Genomic DNA, 23,138 nt, shown 5'->3' on the forward strand with positions numbered 1-23,138 from the left:
AATATCCATTTGACAAATTACAGGCTTCCTTTAGTGCAGACCTTCATCTTTTCAGGATTTAAACATACCCCAGTGATTCCGAAACCTGGTCTCGAGGCACCCCATCTAGTTAGGTTTTCATGATATCCAAAATGAATATTCATGAAAGAGATTTGCATGCACTACCTTTAATGCATGCAAATCTCTTTCCTGAATATTCTTTGTAGATATCCTGAAAGCCTGACTTGCTGGAGTGTCTCCAGGACCAGGTTTAGGAACCACTGCCTTACACAGTGGGACATACGATTGATGACAGTCACCCCTACTTTACACTCTTTAGATCTACAGACCATTCTCTCATCTATTCTGACCTTAACACATGGGCAGACTTTAGATGCCCTACTACAGTTTAAGAAGCTTTTAAAAACTTTCTACTTTGTGGAAGCATTTTTGAATGTGTAATGTTAATTGGTATTAGCAGTTCTCCCTTGTATATTAATAAGCTTTGATTGTTTGCAGTCTTTTCCATGCTGCCACTAGTGACTGAGGCTTCTGTTATGATGTTTTTGTTTTTGCTGTTATGGTATTTGTTTTGAATGTCATCTTGTGACCTGCTTGAAATTAAAGCGGGATATTAATTCTTGAAATAAATAAAGAAAACATACTCCAGCTCAAATCTCTAGACACCTTTGATGCTTAACATCTCGGATATTCACAAACCACTTCTCTCTTACCATAGACAGAGGAATGGTCTAAGCTATGGGGCACAGAATTATCCAGCACCTACAAAACGTTAGCTCCTTGAAAAGCTCACACCACTTCAACCCTGACAAAAAGGAAGGGCCGTTGATTTAACCACAATTTCTTCTGAAATGCCAACTAAAGACACTGAGAATGTTTTTGGAGAAAATGTCATTTTTCCTCCTCTCTGAGGAAAATACAGATCACTGGTATCTTCCTACGAGATGGCTGCTATTCTACACAAATCAGTGAATACTCACCTCTGAAAGTAGTACCAGCTTAACTTCTACTGTCAATCTCTCATTTCTTTGAGAAAGTTACCTCTTTACAAGCATCCCAAAGATCTGTTTTCCCTCTACCAACAAAAATGCTCTTTTAGATTTACAATCTCCCATGATATCTGATCTCTTTAACTTCGTATCATCTTTTGAGCTGCTGCCTTTTCTCACTATTGTTTGGGCCTTGAGAACTTTGAAGATAGCTACTCACGCTTCTAAATTTTTTAAACAATTCGAGAACACCCTAACTCCATTTTTCCACAACATGATAACCACAAGTGTATACACTAGTGTAGTCTCTTCCCTCTGGAACGCTGCCTACTTTTTTCCAACGCTCAAGGACCCCAAATTTAGTCTATACACTCAAGTACAGCTATTGTCCCATCGCTTATCTTCCCTTTTTATCCAAGCTTATAGAATGTATTATGAACATAATAGGACATTACCTCCTATCCCAGTGTACAGGGCATTATAGTCTAGTTGTGATATTATCATGGCATGGACAACTGTGGTCAGACTCGTCTTTTCAATACAGAGATTTCAATAAAGAGACTTCGTAGGTGATAAAGACAATTTTAGAAGGTTGTTTGAATTTGTGGGATCAAAGTGAGTGATGAGTCTAGCTGTATCCCAAGATTCCTGACCTGCGATTTTAGGGGGAGTTCAAACTTCCGAAAAGGTATATTGAAGTTGGGTATTTGTCCACTTGTGTTTGGTACCCACAGAATCTGTTTTATTTGGGTTCAGGAACAGTTTGTTCTTGTTTGCCCATTCTTATGTTGTGGATTAAAAACAGGTTAAAGGATAGAAATCAGAGAGTAGGGTTAAATGGTCAGTATTCTGAATGGAGAAGGGTAGATAGTGGGGTTCCTTAGGGGTCTGTGCTGGAACCGCTGCTTTTTAACATATTTATAAATGATTTAGAGATGGGAGTAAGTAATTTTTTTTTTTTTTGATTACTATTCTTTAATTATTTTATTTATTATTTTTCAATTTCGCAAATATACAAAATTGATAAGCAAAATCAGTAAATGAGGTTACAATATCAAGCAAAATCTGTTACCCATCTACTTCCTCAAAACCAATATAAGTCCACATTTAGGAGTTCAAAATATAAGTAATAGTTGAAGAACTTAAGGAAATAAAGAAAATACAACACAAATGGTAGATAGGCGTGATTAGGACATTCTTTTGTTTTCAAACACTGTTTATAGTTGGTGAAACTATTCCAACTGTCCTTCTAGATGTTATAAATGTTTCCAGTTGGGAGGGATCATAAAACACAAATTTTTCAGACCGGTAGGTAACCAAACATTTGCACGGAAATTTTAAAAAGAAGGTTGCTCCCATTTGTAACGTTTCCTGCTTCTTCTGAAGAAATTTTTTCCTGCGCACTTGTGTTTCTCTCGAGACATCAGGATAAACATTGATCTTAAGTCCCTTGAAAGTCTTATCACGATTTTTATAAAATAATTTTAATATCCAAAATTTATCCGAGGAAAAAGTAACTGTTGCTACCAAAGTAGCAGCTGTTGCTTGGTCTGTTATAGAAGATTCCAACAAATCTGTTACATCAACGGATTGATTTTCCAAAACTTGTTGGATCCTGGGAGGGAGATAAAATGCTTGTGCAAACAGGGGAATATTCTCTTCTTTTGTTTGGAAAATTTCCTGGAAATATAATTTTAACATCTCCCTAGGGGATATCTCTTTCAAATAAGGAAAATTTATAAAGCGTAAATTATTACTTCTAGTAAAGTTTTCCAAAATCTCTATTTTCCTTCTAGAGTTTATTAAATCCTTTAACATAGTCTGTTGTACTTCTTGTAATTGTTTTATTTCTTTCCCTTGTTTTTCCACTTGAATGTTCGTTTGTTTTACTTGTTCTTCCACCCTTTCAACTTCTTGTTTTACTTTTTGTACTTGTGGAATTAATGCCTTGCCTAAATCTACTATTAAAGTCCAAAGGCAGTCTAACGTGACTTCAGGAGGTTTAATCTGTAATTGTGCAAAGGAAAAAGCTCCTACCTCCGTCTGTTGTTGGAGCGGAAAAATTCCTGCCATACTGGGAACACTTTGATCCTCCTTAGTTGTCTCGGCCATCGTTGTAAGCTCTGCTCTTTGGATTTTACTTGCCCCCCTTCTGCCTGATTCCTCATCCACTTCCGGGACTGGAATCAAAGACATTACCGATGGAGCACCGAGCTCACGAGGCACAGGAGGAGGAGGTGGTGTTCGAGCATCGGGGCTAAGAGAGATTTCCAGCTCTAAGGATTCCCGTGCACCTTCAACATGCGCAGGAGTCAACAGCGAGCCGCTCACCGGTGTACTAGTGTCCAAAACCCGCTGGAGAAACGTATCAATCGGTCCTCTTTGAGTCGGGGTTTCAAGTTGTTGGGAGGCTGCGGCAGCGGCTTTTCCCCTTCTCTTGGGCATTCTGAGGAGTGTTTACTATGTAAAAAGGTAAGTTCGCCAGGAGCTCAAAAATCACGTCCTATCTACTCGGCAGCCATCTTGAACTCTCGAGATGGGAGTAAGTAATGAGGTAATTAAATTTGCTGACAACACAAAGTTATTTAAAGTCGTTAAATCGTGGGAGGATTGTGAAAAATTACAGAAGGACCTTACGAGACTGGGAGACTGGGCGTCTAAATGGCAGATGATGTTTAATGTGAGCAAGTGCAAAGTGATGCATGTGGGAAAGAGGAACCCGAACTATAGCTGCGTAATGCAAGGTTCCACGTTAGGAGTCACCAACCAAGAAAGGGATCTTGGCGCTGTTGTTAAGTTGAAATGCTGTGCTCAGTGTGCTGCTGCTGCTAAGAAGGCAAATAGAATGTTAAGTATTATTAGGAATGGAATGGAAAACAAAAGTGAGGACATTATAATGCCTTTGTATCGGTCCATGGTGCGACCGCACCTATAATATATTGTGTTCAGTTCTGGTCGCCGCATCTCAAAAAAGATATAGTGGAATTAGAAAAGGTACAGAGAAGGGCAAAAAAATGATAAAGGGGATGAGAAAACTTCCCTATGAGGAAAGGCTGAAGTGGCTAGGGCTCTTCAGCTTGGAGAAGAGATGGCTGAGGGGAGATATGATAGAGGTGTATAAAATACTGAGTGGAGTGGAACGGGTAGAAATGAATTGTTTGTTTACTCGTTCCAAAAAATACTAGGACTAGGGGGAATTTGATGAAGCTACAAAGTAGTAAATTTAATACAAATCGGAGAAAATGTTTCTTCACTCAACATGTAATTAAACTCTGGAATTCGTTGCCAGAGAATGTGGTAAAGGCGGTTAGCTTAGCAGGGTTTTAAAAGGGTCTGGTGGCTTCCTAAAGGAAAAGTCCATAGACCATTATTAAATTGACTTGGGAAAATCCACTACTTATTTCTGGGATAAGCACCATAAAATGTATTGAGCTTTTCTGGGATCTTGCCTGGATTGGCCACTGTTGGAAACAGGATGCTGGGCTTGATGGACCTTTGGTCTGTCCCAGTTTGGCAATACTTATGTACTTATGTAAAAAGAGTTTGTATCAGTTCTAACTAATTCAGAATGCTGCAGCGTGACTGATAGAAGGCTGCAAGTGGCTGGACCACATCACACTCTTCCTGCAAAAACTACACAGGCTACCAGTACCTTACAGGGCTAAATTTAAAACTCTCTGATTTTCAAAGTTCTCAGACAAAATGGGCCAGAGTATTTAAAGAATAAGTTAGCCCTTTACGCACCTTTGAGGCCTCTGAGGTCCTCTCAAGGATCATCACTATCTGCACCTTCGTCAAAAGAAATTGTACAATGTGATACCCGCCAGCGAGCCTTTTCAGGAGTAGCCCCCACGTTTTGGAATTTACTCCCAGAGGGCTACATATAACTCGAGACCACTTTCTACTTCAGGAAGCAGGTGAAAGCCTGGCTCTTCTCCCAAGTCTTTAATACATAGGGTGACTAACTGTACACTCATTCTGCACACACTGTAACTTAGATCAGTTCCTTATATCTTGCTTAACTATACAACGAACTTGCCTTGAGTTTAGCTAACCATCAAATTATCCCAGCTGACTCTGTCCCACACATCTTGTTCCCATGATATATCTGCTCTTAGTCCCTCAGCTATATGGTAAGCCGTATTGTAGAAATTCTTCAGCATCATATCTGTTAGTTCAATGTTCTATTGCATGCATATTAGGTGTATCATAGTGTTATGCTATTATATTTCTGGTATTTGAATTCCAGTGCTGTTAAATGTGTATATTTTTGATACTGTTTCACGGTAGTTCTATTATTAGCTTTCAACCTACTTTTTCCAAGTTTACCTCATTTATTGTATTTGTTTATTCTTGGTTATTTTACTATTGTTACATTGTTAACAAAATTGGGGGAATGGCAGACAATTAGGAGGTCAGCACTCGTCGGACACGAATCTGGGCCTAGCCACCATCTGACCCAACTGGGTCTGGAGACTGTTTCCTGGACTCCAGATGGAGCAGATTTGGAGCATGGATCAGCGTGCTTTGAAGCTTTGTAGCCCAGATGGGAAAGTATCGGAGGCACGGGCCTCTCCCCACCAATGAGCCCACTGTTGAAGCTGGACCAAATTCATTCCACCATAAATACCATGGCTGGAGGCGAGCTGATTGCTCGCCAAGGGAGGGCGATGGCTGCTGAGCACATCGGACATCCACTGATGCTGGCGCTGGACCAGCATGCTTTGGTAAGCTCCATCACAGACAGGAAAGCATCAGAGGTATGCATCTCCCCTCAACTGCGAACCCACCGCCGGAGCTGGACTGGACCTACTCCACTAAATAGACAGGTAAACACTGACGACCCAAATGCTCAAGGGGAGCAGGTCACAAACGAAGGGAGAGTGCGAGAAAGCGAGTCCTGCTGAGCGCAGCAGATATTTCCACTGACCCAGACCAAGTCGACATCCGATGCTCCACCTCGGTCCCAGCTTGAGACCTTGACTGCCGACCACAAGGGACTGGCGGGACAAGAAAGTGAGTGCTGCCCAGCACATCAGACATCTCTGACCTCACGAACTGAGCCAACAGCCGATGTCCCACCTGGCCCTAATGTGAGACCTGGGCTGCCGACCACTTGGGGTCGGCTGTACAGCCAACAGTTCTCCTGAGGAGATCAATATCCTCGAGCGAGCAACAGGGGGCACTGGATCCGGGATAAGAGGTCTCCGTGACCATTGAATGGCGGACAACTAGAGTGGAATGTCTAGCAACCGCCGAAGGACTCTCAACATTGAGGACCAGTAAGAGTGGAGACAGAGAGTGGGTCTTGTGTCTTAGGGGAAGCCTGTCCTGTAAACACTGAGTAGTAGGACACCCACAGGGAGAGGTCAGAACTACACCAAACTCGCAGGCCAAGGAGCAAACCAACGAGCCACAGGTCACCAGTAAGTCGATCATAGCAGTCAGAGAGCCCACAACCCTGCAGCGCGAACTCCATCCCCAGGTAAAGAAAGAAACCAAACACCACCTGAACTCTCACACACACATCTGCAAAAAAAAAAAAAACAGGAAGAATGCTCCTGCAGGACTATTTTCTTTCTATTTTTCTGACCCCTCCCGCATCTCACAATGAGGTGGCCTCTAATACTCTGCCCAGCCCTCTTAAGCTTCATGATGGGCAACCTACCTGAAGACAACCCAGTAGTCTGTGGCCTTCCAAGAAAATACAATTCCTGTAAACAAGCAGAACCCACCAACAGACATCTACTAGAGATCTCTGACACCTTATGTCAAAGTGCCATGGCCACACCAGGATATAGGACACCCACCAAGCCCAATGTTCAGCCTAAAACAGGATCTCTTGTGAACCTGACCAAACAACTTTCATACTCAGACCACATATCCCAGTCAAACCCCCCACACCAGCAATCTACATCAAAGCAAGATCAGTAGCGAACAAGAAACTATTAATAAGGGAACTATTAGAATCGTCAGATCTGGACTTTCTGTTTGTCTCTGAGACATGGATCACAGAAGTCAATAGTCCCATACTACCCCACCTATACCCACCTGGATACAACATTTTTCACTCCCCAAAACTAAGTGAAAAAAAGGAGGAGGTCTTGCAGTCATCTACAAGAGCTTTGTCCATATAACCTTAGTACAGAAGACTACACAGAACTGGAATATATGTTGTGCAAACTCCAAGACAACTCCAAAGGCAACAGTCAGATAGATCTCCTTATCTACCGTCCACCAGGAGCCTGGACAAAGGCAGGACTTGTTTATCTAGAGATCATTTTGTTCGCCGTATCCCAGTTCCCCAAAGTAGTTGTCCTGGGAGACCTAAACCTACACCTAGAGAACGATGTAGACAACAACGTTCACAGCTTTAAAGCATTCTTGAAGACAAGTGAACTCACTATGTTTGAAGGAGGACCAACTCATGAGCATGGCCATACTCTTGATTTTCTCACTTCCTGTCCCACCAACCCGATTGGAACATAGAAGCCCATACCATGGTCTGATCACTTCCAACTAGACTTTGCCATTAGCATGTACTTGAAGAGCCACCCCAATCACCACCCTATTACGCTAATATCCACCAGAGGGAAAATTGATGAATCCAACTTGTGGAATGAGCTAACAAATGCCTTATCGCCAATAGCCCTATGCAAGAATCTGTAAAATCCATCTGGGACACCAAAGTCATAACAGTGCTAGATAAGATAGCGCCATTTACCAACAAAAAAGTCAAAACAGCTCGAAAATCACCCTGGTTCTCAGAAGGGCTGTCACAAAGCAAAAATGTATAGATGACAGAGCCAACTGGAAACTCGCGTTTCACCACTATAAACAAAAATTAACTGAATCCAAACGTAAGTACTACAGCAGCTTAGTGAGCCAGGATGTCCTTCACAATAAAACTATTCACCCTAGTCAGAAGCCTAACCTTCACCCATTCTTCTGAATCCAAACATAAGTACTACAGCAGCTTAGTGGGCCAGGATATCCTTGACAATAAAAAAAAATCTATTCACCCTAGTCAGAAGCCTAAACTTCACCTACTCTTCTGATAAGACGGAACAAAGGAGTCCTTCCGCTCAAGTTCTTGCAGACTACTTTGAAAACAAAATCAGTCAGATCAGAGTAGAACTAATAGTAATCCAATAGAGGAAAACTTGAAGGCCTATGACTCAGGAATTAACCCCAATCCAAACTCAAATAAAGGAATCAAAACAAACCAAGTATGGGAAATTCTCCGAGGACAAGCAGGCAGTATTAATCTCACAATTGGGTTGACGATCTGGGCCAGCCCGGTAACCGGCATTACAAATAGCAAAAAGTTTGCTGGAGCCTTCTAGCGTGCCGCACGTCCGTCTGCACATGCGCCGAGTGCCTTCCTGCCTGCCGTGTTTCTCAGTTCTCATCCTTCCGCACGAGGAGCAACAGGGAATCTCTCTGGCTTCTCTCTGTGCCTGGGAAAGATCCTTGACCGTTTTTGTTTGAGTTTTCTTCATATTTTTCTTCATGTTTTTCTTAGTTTGTTTCATTTTGTTAAAAAAAAAAAAAAAAGGTGTTTACCTTTATTTTTCTTTAGTTTATTTTGCCCAGTAAAGTTTCCTTTATTTTCCATTGCAGCCGTTTTTAGGCTGCTCGGTCGGGTCTTTCTCTCCTTTTGTGCCCTTTTTCTTGGCACAATCGAGACTTTTGATTTAGCCTGTGCTGTCTTCCCTTCCATGTCATCGAAGACTCCCTGCAGCTTCAAACATTGTTCTCGGTGCAGCCGGACCATCTCAGGCACAGTTACCCATTTGTGGTGTATCCAGTGCCTTGGGCCCGACCATAGCCCAGCTCATTGGGCCCTTTGTCTTCGTATGAAGAACTCAATTGACTCGGGAAGCTCAGAGAGAAAAACCTTTTGGGGCTCAGCCCGGTCCTTCAGCGTCAGCATCTACTACTATACTACTACTATTTAACATTTCTAGAGCGCTACAAAGTGTATGCAGCGCTGTACAAACACAGAAGAAAGACAGTCCCTGCTCAAAGAGCTTACAATCTAATAGACAAAAAAGTAAAGCATTTAAATTTAAAATATTTAAGCAGTCAAGCACAAGAGAACAGTCACAGAAGGACTGAAGACGTTGAAGGTGGTCAGTGTGATTAGGTGTAACTCTGGTTGGAGTAGTGGGAGAAGGTGATAGAAGAATAGAAATGGGTGAGGTAAAGTAATGAGTGGGTTGATAGGGAGGTTATATAAGACATGTCACTCTAGGGGTGGGTGGGTAGAGGGGTAGGGTGGGCGGGATTAAGTCTAAAGCAGGAGAAGGTATTCTCTGCAGCCTATCTGTGAGATGGAAAATGCTCTCTGAAGCTGCTGCTATAAGTTGTTAGTTTTCTCTCCCTGAAAGAGATCCAAGCCACACCCACGAAGTTCAAACTGGCTGTGGGGAGGGTGAGGGGAGGAAATGGCAGTGCTTGATGAAAAAGAGAGCTCAGTTTGATAGGAGCGCAGCGGGCAGGAAGACACTCGGCGCATGCAGAGACGGATGCACAGCACACTAGAAGGCTCCAGCAAACGTTTGGCTATTTGGAAAGCCTGATACATAACAAGCACCAATCCTGTATCCCCCAATGAACCCTAGAACTATCAAATGTATCACAGCTGCATGGCAATCACCGTTCGTGGACCCCCTAACAAACTAGAATTTCCAGACATCAGACTGATAATATTCACAACTATAATGCCATACTTCCACAGTATTCATCCAGTGCCCTACTTACAATATTGTAACTGTTGTTTCAATAACGATGTAAACAATGCCCTACTTGTAATATTTAACTGTTGTTCCAGTAACAATATAAACCGCAGTGAACCCTAAACAGGGGATATTAGCGGTATATAAGATCTAAATTGAATTTAATTCAATTGAAAATTGTAAGTTTTATGTTAAACTGTACCTGCTGTACACCGCCATGGGTGAATCTCTTCATAAAGGCAGTTAATAAATCCCCCAAAAAATAAATAGACATAAGCGTTGCCATACTGGAACAGACTCAAGGTCCATCAAGCCCAGTATCCTGTTTCCAACAGTGGCCAATCCAGGTCACAAGTACCTGGCAAAATCCCAAAAGAGGAAAACAGATTTTATGCTGCTTATCCTAGAAATATGCAGTGGATTTTCCCAAGTCCATCTTAGTAATGGCTTATGAATTTTGTTTTTAGGAAATTATCCAATCCTTTTTTAAACCCTGGTAACTTTTTTTTACCACATTCTCTGGCAATGAGTTTCAGAGTTTAATTATATCCAAATCAAACATGTTTCAGGAAATCACACACCACTGAAACAGCCTTACTTAGACTTACAACTTCTATTCTTCACAGTTTAGACCAAGATAGATTTGTCATACTTCTTTCCCTCAACCTCTCTATGACCTTTGATCTTATAGATCACACCTTTCTCCTTAGCAGACTACAGGATATAGGCATTGTAGATGGAGCCTTAGATTGGTTTCACTTATACCTCACCAGTAGAAGTGGAACCAGGGCAGCTGCCTATGGTTGAAGAAAAATCATTGCCATCTTGCATTGTGCTGCTGTCTCAGAGCATGATCCATGCTATACCCAAAGTCTTGCACTATTCTTTTGAGACTGAGAACCATGCTGTATTCTGAGGATCATGTGGCTGGGAGGTGCCTAAAGTATCAGGAGGTGAGCTAGAGAGGGATGAACAGGGGAACCTGCTGGAGAGACAAAATTGGGGTGACCTGCGGGAGAAATTAAAACTGTGAAAGAGACTTGATAGAGGTGTCCGGTGTTATGTTGAGTTGTAGGGGAGAGGAGTTGAGAAAACGTGTATGTGAAGGGGAGGACAAGCTGAGAGTGAGTGTTTTGAAGAGTGGACGAACTGAATAGTTTGAGGAGAGCATATTGAAGGGAGGACATGGGAAAAGAAGAGGGTAGCTGCAGAGAATTAAGAAAGAAAGAAAGAAAAACACTGAATACAGAGGTTTCAGATTAAGAGGTTAATTCTATACCATGGCATCTAGGATAAGTGAGCAAAAAGCTTGCTTATTTTGGCACTATTTTATAAAGATACATAGGCACCTATATGGCTTTATAAAATGCTAGTGGAAATCCAACAGCACCTATATTCAAGGTGTTGACCTTATGTCTGCTCAAGAATAGGTATAAATCTTGGTGCATATTTTATAAATTACATGTGCAAATTGTAACTCTGCTGATGCTCTGCCCCTGTATACACACACAGTAAAAGTGTACGCTGGCTTACACAGGGGTGGAGTTTGGGCAGAGCATGTGCAGCATGCCAGTTTGGTTTAATTTTATAAGAACCCTTTACATGTATAAAACAACTTCTTTTGTCTAGCTAGACCAGTCCACATCAGTGAGTTATAGCTCCCAACTAGCAGATGGAGGTGGAGAGAGGATAAGAGGAGGTGCAGCTTAGAGCTAATTAGTAATTCTCTACTTCCAGCAGATGGTACAGATTGGACTAGTTTCAAAAACATAAGTATTGCCATACTGGGACAGACCAAAGGTCCATGAAGCCTAACATCCTGTTTCCAACAGTGGCCAATCCAGGTTACAAGTACCTGGCAAGATCCTAAAACAGTACTATATGTTTTATGCTGCTTATCCTAGAAATAAGCAGTGGGTTTTCCCCAAGTCCATTTTAATAGTGGCTTATGGATTATTCTTTTTTAAACCCCGTTAAGCTAACTGCTAACAAATTCCAGAGTTATTATACGTTGAGTGAAGAAATATTTTCTCCTATTTGTTTTAAATTTACTGCTTTGTAGCTTCATTGCGTGCCCCCTGGTCCTAGTATTTTTGAAAAGAGTAAACAAGTGGCAGTGTTTGTTTCATAAGACTCTACAGGTCAAGGTTTGCTTCAATGGTTGAGGCCAGAGGCTTGGTAGCAGACCCTTTCCTGGTTGAGTGGGAGATTTACTGTGATTATATATCTCTTTTGCTCAGAGCATTTTAGCGCAAACATATGCTGCGTGAAACTAATTTGCCGTGTGTGTGTTTTCACATGCACATATGAGAGATGAAGATGGTATCAGTGGCCTCAGCTGTTTGTTTCCAGAAGTATTCTTTCTTCTTTTAGAATGCTATTAACATTGTACATTGTTGTAATGAGTTAAAATACCTGTATGTTTTTAAGAATTTTGAAGCACTGTTCAATTAATAATATTATGAAAAAATAGCAATTTCTTTAATATAATTTTCAATTTTTTGTTACTTGGTTCCATGGAGTGTAACTAGGGATTTGATATCCAACAGCAGTTATCTGCTAATTTGAACTCCCTGTTTCTTTTATATAGGTAAATGAAACTATTTTAAGACCTTTAAACATAGAACCTCCGCTAACAGATTTACAGAAGAGTGAAGAGCTGATCAAGAGGGAGATGACCACAATGCTGCACTATGATATTCTTCATCATCCTTACATGGATCAGGCTGGGAACAAGAAGGGGAAAGGGCCACTATCTGTATCTAACAGCACAGATCATATTACTTATCTGGAACAATATCCCTATGAAAAACTTACCAAAGATGATCTCAGAAAGGTAAACATTATATAATATCTTATTTCATTTTCTAATAATTATTTTATTTCTAACATTTGTGTCCCATCTTAGCAAGAGGTGAATTCATACCCTACCCTACTAGTAGGATGTCGTGTTGACTTTTCTTCATCATCAGTGGGAATGTATCACCACAGATTCCTGGATCCTCAGCATAGTAAACACAGGCTAGTGTTGAAGGTTCCTCTCTCAGCCACTAGATCAAACCCTTTCGTGGTCTCACCTACCTGAAACCTACACCTACCTGCCTCAGGCCAACGTCAGTTTCCTTCTGCAAGCCAAGGAAGTAGAGCTAGTTCTGCCACATGAAAGGAACTAAGAGGCATATTTTCAAAGCACTTAGGCTTCCAAAGTTCCATAGGTCTTCTATTCCAGGTATTTCTTGATCCTCAAGAAGAAAGGGGATTATGGCCCTTCCTTAGACTTCAAGGTATGGACAAGTAGCCTAGTGGCTGGTGTCATGGACTGAGAACCAGGGAATTCAGGGTTCAAATTCAGCTCATGCTCTTTGTGACTTTAGGCAAGTCATTTAACCCTCGATTGCCTAAGGTACAAACTTAGATTTTAAGTTTATAAGGACAAGGAAATGTCTACTGTACCTGAATATAATTCATATTCAGCTGTTTCTGACAAGGCTTAAGCTAAATTATAATAGTAACAATAGCTTTTCCTTTCCAAAGAGAAATTCAAAATGAGCGTTCTTCTCTCCATTCTCCCCTTCTTGTAGAAGGGAAATTGGATGTGCACACTACTACTACTACTACTATTTAACATTTCTAGAGCGCTACAAAGTGTACGCAGCGCTGTACAAACACAGAAGAAAGACAGTCCCTGCTCAAAGAGCTTACAATCTAATAGACAAAAAGTAAAGCATTTAAATTTAAAATATTTAAGCAGTCAAGCACACCAGATATTAAACATGTTACGCACACATTCTGATTAATCCACATTGCAGAAAATACCTGTGGTTACTTCAGTACAAGACCCTTCTTTTCAACCTTTCATTGGATCCCAGAGTCTTGACCCAAATTCTTTGTGCCTGTAACTGCAAACCTGCACAAAAGAGGACATCTGGTCTTTCCATGGTTCAATGAATATCTCCTGGCAGCTTCTTTGCAGCAATTCTCTCCAACCAGAAAAAAATATATGACTGCCTGGTTCTTAAGTTGAGGGTGGGGAAGCGAAGCTTCTGTTGTGGTGGCAAGGTTGCCAGCCTTGGAGAAATAACACTACCACACCTCTTGTATTCTTCCTCACTTTCCTCTTTCTCTAGCATTTCAGTTTGCAATGAGGATTATTACTCCTGGTTCTTCAGCTGATTTGAAACGATCAGTTTGGTCCCCTTTGTCAAAGGTTTGGGGACTCTGATTTGGACTACTCTCATGTATTGTAACTTCTATATTTCCTGTTTTTAAAATAGGCTGAAGAATTACTGGCAAAAGAAATGGATGTGGTAAAGCAAGGCATGGGGCATGGGGATCTTTCCATTGAAGCCTATAACCAGGTGTGGGAAGAGTGTTACAGCCAGGTGTTGTACCTTCCTGGACAAAATCGCTATACAAGAGCCAACTTGGCCAGCAAAAAGGACAGAATTGAGTCTCTTGAAAAGAGGCTAGAGGTTAGTGCTTTTTCCTATTTCCTAATATTGTTAGAAATCTGAATTTACTGTTTACAAAAATTCTATATTTGTTCCTTAGCATTAGCAACAGATGAATCTAGAGACGTGGATCGTGACCACCTATCAGCAGGTGGCAACAGAGAGCACTGAATTGAACACTCTCTTATAGGACGGGATGCTCCTGGGATATTCGGTATTCTCTATCTCCAGCAGGCGGATGGATGGTCTTCTTCCAGCTCCTAGGTTCTTCTTACTGAAGCTCTTGTTCCGGTTATCTGGTTCAGTGGAGCTTGCTGAGTGGTGCCAGCTTTAGGGGGTACACCTGGTGATGCCAGGTCTCTCCCCCACCCCTCTCTCCTCTCCAGCCCTTTGCCACCTTCTCCTTTCTCACAGCTGCCCCCCCCCCCCCCCCCCCCCAAGAAAAAAGAAATCCTCTGTCCTGTTTATTTTTTCTGTCAGGTGGCACTGCCACATTTGGTGCTGGTGGGCTTTATTTGGGAGAGTGAGCAATAACGTTGCTTGCACGCAACAGTTCCTTCCCTGCACATTGTTGCTCTCCTCAGTGCGAATGTGTCTTTCATTTTCTGGCTGTGTGAATTGATTATGAATGTGACTGTTGGGCAAACTGGATGGACCATTCAGGTCTTTATCTGCCATCACTTACAATGTTATGTTATGCTGAGTTAGTGAAGCACTCTTCCCACCGTGGGAAGTGTAGAGCTGTGCTGGGAGCATGTCCGAAAGGATGTTCGGACCCTGAACCCACGAGTTCGATGGCAGTTGATTTTGGCACAGGGGATTCCCACGCTCTGGATGCACATCCTTCTTCTCCCCAGGCCAGCACGGTTTTGGCCGCCATATTGAATCTCTGTGGTTCTGACACCACGGTGTCAGGGGGTGTTTTACTACTTCCAGCAGCAGAGTCAGGATGGTTGGCAGCATTGGGGGTGAGTGCAATGTGCTTCCAGGAGGTCCGGGGGGAGGAGCAGATATTCCATTCTCCCCCAAGTTTGTGTGGTTCTTACATAGAGCTTATTTGTTAAAAAGGGCGCAGCTAGGATCTGAGCCTGCACTGGGTTTTCCTGGCCCTTCTTTAGAGCCTCAGCTAGCGCACTCAGCTTTTGGGAGCAAAAGGCAACATTTGTGCTCGGGGTCGGATTTGGGGTCTCCTTCCCCTCTGTTTCCTTGCCCCATGGGAGGGGGATTTGGCTACCCTTTCTGTGTCCCCAGGCAGGTTGGACTACCTGGAGTAGGGGGAGTTTCTGGCCAAGGATTCAGATGATCCCATGGCAGTCTGGGTGTTCCATAAGGAGGAACTGCTGGCCTTCATTTCTAAAGCCTTGCAGGTACCTACTTTGGCAGCTTCTAATCCAAAGATGGCTAGCACCCACAGGCCTCCGAAGGCCTACCTGGTGCACAAGTCTATGCAGGAGCTCATTTCCACAGTGGGCTACTTTGGAGGCTAACTTCCGGGTCGCCAACCATCCCTGTCCAGTTGCTCAGGATGAGCTGGATCATTAGGCATCACCTAAGATGGATTACTTGGTATCGGCGGTCACAAAGTATATCATAGTGATAGGGTGGACCGGACTGGTGGAGGGGGTAGCATTGTATATTAACGAGAGCCTTGACTCAGATAGATTACAAATTCAGCAGGACACAAATCACACCTTTGAATCATTGTGGGTTGAAATTCCATGTATAAAAGGGAAAAGGACGGTGATAGGAGTGTACTACTGTCCGCCTTGCCAGGATGAGCAGGTAGATGCAGAAATGATAAAAGAAATCAGAGACGCAAACAAAATGGGCAATGTGATAATAATTGGTGACTTCAATTATCCAAATATAGACTGGGTAAATGTAACATCGGGACACACTAGAGAGGTATAATTCCTTCATGAAATCAAGGACAGCTTTATGGAGTTGCTGGTGCAGGAGCCGACGAGAAGGAAAAATTCTAGACTTGGTCCTTAGTGGAGCGCATGATCTGGTGAGGGACGTTATGGTACTGGGGCCACTTGATAACAGTGATCATAATATGATCAGTTTTGATATCAACCTTGAAGTAAGTATACACAGGAAGTCAAATACGTTAGCGTTTAATTTTAAAAAAGGAGACTATGATAAAATGAGAAGAACGGTAAAAAAAAAACTTAGGGGTGCAACTGAGAGGGTAAAAACTGTACAACAGGCATGGACGCTGTTCAAAAATACCATCCTGGAGGCCCAGACCAAACATTCCGCAAATTAGAAAAGAAAGACGGAAGTCCAAAAGACAGCCGGCGTGGTTGAAAAGTGAGGTGAAAGAAGCTATTAGGGCTAAAAGAAACGCCTTCAGAAAATGGAAGAAGGAACCGTCTGAAAATAACAAGAAGCAGCATAAGGAGTGTCAAAGCAAATGCAAGGCGCAGATAATGAAGGCCCAGAGGGATTACGAAGAAAAGATAGCATCAGAGGCAAAAATACTTATCAAAAATTTTTTTTGGTATATTAAAAGCAGGAAGCCGGCAAAAGAATCGGTTGTACCGCTGGATGACCGAGGGGTAAAAGGGGGCGATCAAGGAAGATAAAGATGTAGCGGAGAGATTGAATGAATTCTTTGCTTCGGTCTTCACCGAGGAAGATTTGGGTGGGATACCGTTGTCGGAAATGGTATTTCAAGCGGACAAGTCGGAGGAACTTACTACTATTACTATTTAGCATTTCTGTACTTCACGGTAAACCTGGAGGACGTAATGGGGCACTTCAGCAAACTGAAGAGTAGCAAATCTCCTGGACTGGATGGTATTCATCCTAGAGTACTGAGCTTGCGGAGCTACTGTTAGTGATATGCAATTTATCCTTAAAATCGAGATGGTACCGGAAGATTGGAGGGTGGCCAATATAACGCCGATTTTTTTTAAAAGGTTCCAGGGCAGATCTGGGAAATTATAGACCGGTGAGTCTGACGTCGGTGCGGGGGAAAATGGTAGAGGCTATTATTAAAAACAAAATTACAGAGCACATCCAAGGACATGGATTACTGAGACCAAGTCAGCACGGCTTTTGTGTGGGGAAATCTTGCCTGACCAATTTACTTCAATTCTTTGAAGGAGTAAACAAACATGTGGAGAAAGGGGAGCCGGTTGATATTGTGTATCTGGATTTTCAAAAGGCATTTGACAAGGTACCTCATGAAAGGCTACAGAGGAAATTGGAGGGTCATGGGATAGGAGGAAATGTCCTATTGTGGATTAAAAACTGGTTGAAGGATAGGAAACAGAGAGTGGGGTTAAATGGGCAGTATTCACAATGGAGAAGGGTAGTTAGTGGGGTTCCTCAGGGGTCTGTGCTAGGACTGCTGCTTTTTAATATATTTATAAATGATTTAGAGATGGGAGTAACTAGCGAGGTAATTCAATTTGCTGATGACACAAAGTTATTCAAAGTTGTTAACTCGCGACAGGATTGTGAAAAATTACAGAAGGACCTTTCGAGACTGGGAGACTGGGCGGCTAAATGGCAGATGACGTTTAATGTGAGCAAGTGCAAGGTGATGCATGTGGGAAAAAAGAACCCGAATTATAGCTACGTCATGCAAGGTTCCACGTTAGGAGTTACGGACCAAGAAAGGGATCTGGGTGTCGTCGTCGATAACACACTGAAACCTTCTGCTCAGTGTGCTGCTGCGGCTAGGAAAGCGAATAGAATGTTGGGTATTATTAGGAAAGGTATGGAAAACAGATGTGAGGATGTTATAATGCCATTATATCGCTCCATGGTGCGACCGCACCTTGAGTATTGTGTTCAATTCTGGCCGCCACATCTCAAGAAAGATATAGTGGAATTGGAAAAGGTGCAGCAAAGGGTGACTAAAATGATAGTGGGGATGGGACGACTTCCCTATGAAGAAAGACTAAGGAGGCTAGGGCTTTTCAGCTTGGAGAAGAGATGGCTGAAGGGAGACATGATAGAGGGATATAAAATAATGAGTGTGGTGGAACAGGTGGATGTGAAGCGTCTGTTCACCCTTTCCAGAAATATTAGGACTAGGGGGCATGTGATGAAACTACAGTGTAGTAAATTTAAAACGAATCGGAGAAAATTTTTCTTCACCCAACGCATAATTAAACTCTGGAATTCGTTGCTGGAGAACGTGGTGAAGGCGGTTAGCTTAGCAGAGTTTAAAAAGGGGTTGGACGGTTTCTAAAGGACAAGTCCATAAACCACTACTAAGTGGACTTGGGAAAAACCCACAATTCCAGGAATAACATGTATAGAATGTTTGTACGTTTGGGAAGCTCGCTAGGTGCCCTTGGCCTAGATTGGCCGCTGTCGTGGACAGGATGCTGGGCTCAATGGACTCTTGGTCTTTTCCCAGTGTGGCATTACTTATGCACTTATGTACTTATGACTATGTTGCCAGTTGAGGGTGGTGTGGTGCACAAGGATGTCCAGGACAGCATGCTGGAGTCTGCCTTGATGATTTCTTTCAAGATTTCAGCATTTGCTCTACAGGCAGCAGTGGTCAGGTCTTATGCTGCCCAGGTTTGTCTGTTCAGGGTGCAGCATGCAGCGGATGCCATACTGGAGATGGGGCAAGCCCCCACCTCCAAGTTTCCAGATGTGGAAACTGATCTGGCCTATTTGGTGGACGCTTTGTATGACCTGGTTCGGTCGTCAGCCAAACAGATGGCCCTGGCAGTGGTGATGCGCCGATTGTTGTGATTGAGCCACTGAGTAGCGGATGCAGCTTCCAAGCAGCAGTTAATTAAGCTGCCATTTAAGGGCACGCTTCTCTTTGGAGAAGACTTGGAGAAACTGGTTAAGGATTTAGGGGACTCCAAGTCTCGGCGCATTCTGGTGGACATTCCCCATTTTTATGGGAAGTCTGGGCAGTCTAAGCTTCGCTTTTGAGACAATAAAAAGTATTGGTCGCGCTATCTTAGACGTCCAGGTAGCAGCCGAAGCAGTCCTTTCATCCGCACAACCGTTCCTTGGATCCCTCTAGCAGAATCTTCTCTGCCCCTCACACTTTGCAATGATAGTGTCTTGGCCTACTCGATCCCGAGCATAGGGGTGGCTCTTGCTCTTTACGAGGAGTGGGCCAAAATCACTACAGACTAGTGGGTTTTGGAGCTTATTTGAGATGGGACACGCTTCAGCGTCTTCGGTTGGGGGCAATTGTTCCCGTCCCTTACCGGGAGCGAGGGCTGGGCCGCTATTCTATTTTGTGGTTCCCAAGAAGGGGAGGGGTCCTCCTGACCGGTGCTGAACCTTGAGAGCATCAACTGCTGTTTCAATGTCTGACATTTTCGCACCAGTTCAGCTGGGGGAATTTATATCAGCTTTGGATCTCATGGAAACCTATTTGCATATTCCCATATGGCTTGCCCATCAGCGCTTTCTCTGTTCGCGATTCTGGGCCAGTATTGTCAGCTTTAGACTGTTGGACCACTGCTCCTCGAACCTTTTCCAAAGTCATGGTGGTGGTGGCGGCTGTGGCTTTGTGAAAGGAAGGCATCAAGGTGCATCCTTACCTGGACAATTGGCTCATCAGAGCATCGTCCCCACAGGAGAGTGTGCGGTTGATGGAGCTTTTGCAGTCCCTGGGATGGCCAGGAGTCATCTCTTCCCCACTCAGATGCTAGAATATATTGGGGTGTGTTTTGATACCGCACAGGGCAAGGTGTTTTTGCCCAATCAGTAACAGAGCAAACTTTGCTTGCAGGTTGGTCTTTTAATGCAGTCCCCCTTGCCCAGGGTTTGGGACTATGTGCAGGTACTGGGGTCCATTGTCACAATTCTGGAGGTGGTGCAGTGGGCGCAAGCTTACATGAGACCCCTGCAACTCTCTCTCCTGAGCCGTTGGTCTCCGGTGTCCCAGGATTATGGGTGTTGTCTCCCATGGCAGCCATTGGCGAAGACCAGTATGGCCTTGTGGTTGCAGGCAGCCAACCTGAGCTGTGGTATTCCGTTGGCCTCCCCCGATTGGACGGTGGTGATCACCGATGCCAGCCTCGCCAGGTGGGAGGCACATTGTCGGTCTCAGTACGTGCAGGGGCTCTGGTTGGTAATCAAGTCTCAGTGGCAATCAATCGATTGGAACTTAGAGTGGTTCGCCTGGCCCTCCGGGCGTTCGCCTCCCTGGTGGAGGGTTCAGGTATTTCGGACAGCATGACCACAGTGGCCTACATCAACTGCCAAGGAGGCACTCTGTGGCACGGGAGGCGGATTTCCTTCTGCATTGGGCCGAACTTCAGCTTTCGGCGGCCCACATCACAGGGACGTTGAATGTTCAGGCCAACTTTCTGAGTCGGTACAATGTGGATCTGGGGAAATGGGAGCTCTTAGGGCAGCATTTCACTTGATTATGCGGAAATGGGAGATTCTGGTAATGGACCTCATGGCAACCTACCGCAATGCAAAGGCCCCCAGGTTTTTTTCAGCAGAAAAAGGGACTTTGAATCAGAGGACATCGATTCCCTGCTTCATCCGTGGCTGGAGTCCATGCTGCACTACATCTTCCCCCCATAGCCAGTGATCGGTCATTTACTAGGCAGCATTCGGGCCACCATGGTCTGATGCTGTTTTTTGCTCCGTACTGGCCTCAATGGCCGTGGTACACAGATCTGGTGACATTGTTGGTGGATCAGCCATTCTGGTTCCCTGCTCTCCGGGACTCTTGTGTTAGGGTCCTCTGATCATGGATGATCCCTTCCTCTTTGGTCTAATGGCCAGGCTCTTGAGAGGGCTAAATTAAGGAAGAAGGGGTATTATGAGATGGTTATCACAACTCTGCTTCAGGCTAAGAAGCGATCTACTTCTGGTGGCTGGTGGACGTGAGGATCACCTGGTGACTTGCCTGCCTGGTGCGAAGGTGGCGGACCTCACGCGTCACCTAGATAGGATTTTAGATAGTGCTGGGGAGGAGTCCGCTGTCTTGGTACATGTGGGTACCAATGACATAGGAAAATGTGGGAGAGAGGTTCTGGAAGCCAAATTTAGGCTCTTAGGTAGAAAGCTCAAATCCAGATCCTCTAGGGTAGCATTTTCTGAAATGCTACCTGTTCCACGTGCAGGGCCCAAGAGACAGACAGAGCTCCAGAGTCTCAATGCGTGGATGAGACGATGGTGCAGGGAGGAGGGTTTTAGATTTGTTAGGAACTGGGCAACATTCTGGGGAAGGGGGAGCCTATACCGAAAGGATGGGCTCCACCTTAACCAGGGTGGGACCAGGCTGCTGGCGTCGGCATTTAAAAAGGAGATAGAGCAGCTTTTAAACTAGAAATGGGGGGAAGGCCGACAGTCGCTCAAAAGCGCATGGTTCGGGAAAAGGTATCTTGCAAAGATACCTCACAAACAGGGAAGATAGGGTTTCTGGATAGTGAGGTTGCACAACAGACCGTGGTAGACCAGGTGCCCTTAAATACAACTAAAGATCAGACAAAAGATGTCAAATCAATAGTGTCAGGTACTAAGCATCATGCAAATAAGAACAACAAACATACTCTGAAATGTCTATATGCAAATGCTAGGAGTCTAAGAAATAAGATGGGAGAGTTGGAATATATTGCACTAAACGAAAAATTGGATATAATAGGCATTACTGAGACCTGGTGGAAGGAGGATAACCAGTGGGACACTGTCATACCGGGGTACAAAGTATATCGTAGTGATAGGGTGGACCGGACTGGTGGAGGGGTAGCATTGTATATTAAAGAGAGCCTTGACTCAAGATAGATTGCAAATTCTGCAGGACACATCACACCTTTGAATCATTGTGGGTTGAAATTCCATGTATAAAAGGGAAAAAAACGGTGATAGGAGTGTACTACCGTCCGCCTCGCCAGGATGAGCAGGTAGACACAGAAATGATAAAAGAAATCAGAGATGCGAACAAAATGGGCAATGTGATAATAATGGGTGACTTCAATTATCCAAATATAGACTGGGTAAATGTAACATCGGGACACGCTACAGAGATACAATTCCTTGATGAAATCAAGGACAGCTTTATGGAGCAACTGGTGCAGGAGCCGACGAGAGAAGGAAAAATTCTAGACTTGGTCCTTAGTGGAGCGCATGATCTGTTGAGGGACGTTATGGTACTGGGGCCGCTTGATAACAGTGACCATAATATGATCAGTTTTGATATCGACCTTGAAGTAACTGTACACAGAAAGTCAAATACGTTAGCGTTTAACTTTAAAAAAGGAGACTATGATAAAATGAGAAGAACGGTAAAAAAAAAACTTAGGGGGGCAACTGAGAGAGTAAAAACTGTACAACAGGCGTGGACGCTGTTCAAAAATACCATCCTGGAGGCCCAGGCCATACATATTCCACGAATTAGAAAAGAAAGACGGAACTCCAAAAGACAGCCGGCCTGGTTGAAAAGTGAGGTGAAGGAAGCTATTAGGGCTAAAAGAAACGCCTTCAGAAAATGGAAGAAGGAACCGTCTGAAAATAACAAGAAGCAGCATAAGGAGTGTCAAAGCAAATGCAAGGCGCAGTTAAAGAAGGCCAAGAGGGATTACGAAAAAAAAAGATAGCATTAGAGGCAAAAAAAACATAGTAAAAAATGTTTTTGGTATATTAAAAGCAGGAAGCCGGCAAAAGAATTGGTTGGGCCGCTGGATGACCTAGGGGTAAAAGGGGCGATCAAGGAAGACAAAGACGTAGCGGAGAGACTGAATGAATTCTTTGCTTCGGTCTTCACCGAGGAAGATTTGGGTGGGATACCGGTGTCGGAAATGGTATTTCAAGCGGACGAGTCGGAGAAACTTACTGACTTCACGGTAAACCTGGAGGACGTAATGGGGCAGTTCGGTAAACTGAAGAGTAGCAAATCTCCTGGACCGGATGGTATTCATCCTAGAGTACTGATAGAACTGAAAAATGAGCCTGCGGAGCTACTGCTAGTGATATGCAACTTATCCTTAAAATCGAGCGTG

At 43.7% G+C, this 23,138-nt stretch overlaps 1 protein-coding gene across 1 annotated transcript in view; it reads left to right on the top strand.

The window, feature by feature from the left end:
- CDC5L (cell division cycle 5 like) overlaps positions 1-23,138 on the top strand; it is a 253,851-nt gene that overhangs the window by 159,390 nt on the left and 71,323 nt on the right. The window contains exons 13-14 of the mRNA XM_030198760.1: positions 12,321-12,566; positions 14,005-14,202. Coding sequence (XP_030054620.1) covers positions 12,321-12,566; positions 14,005-14,202 — 444 coding nt within the window. The remainder of the gene's footprint in view (positions 1-12,320; positions 12,567-14,004; positions 14,203-23,138) is intronic.

This window comes from Microcaecilia unicolor, chromosome 3 (genome assembly GCF_901765095.1).
Source record: "Microcaecilia unicolor chromosome 3, aMicUni1.1, whole genome shotgun sequence".
NCBI classification, from domain to species: domain Eukaryota; kingdom Metazoa; phylum Chordata; class Amphibia; order Gymnophiona; family Siphonopidae; genus Microcaecilia; species Microcaecilia unicolor.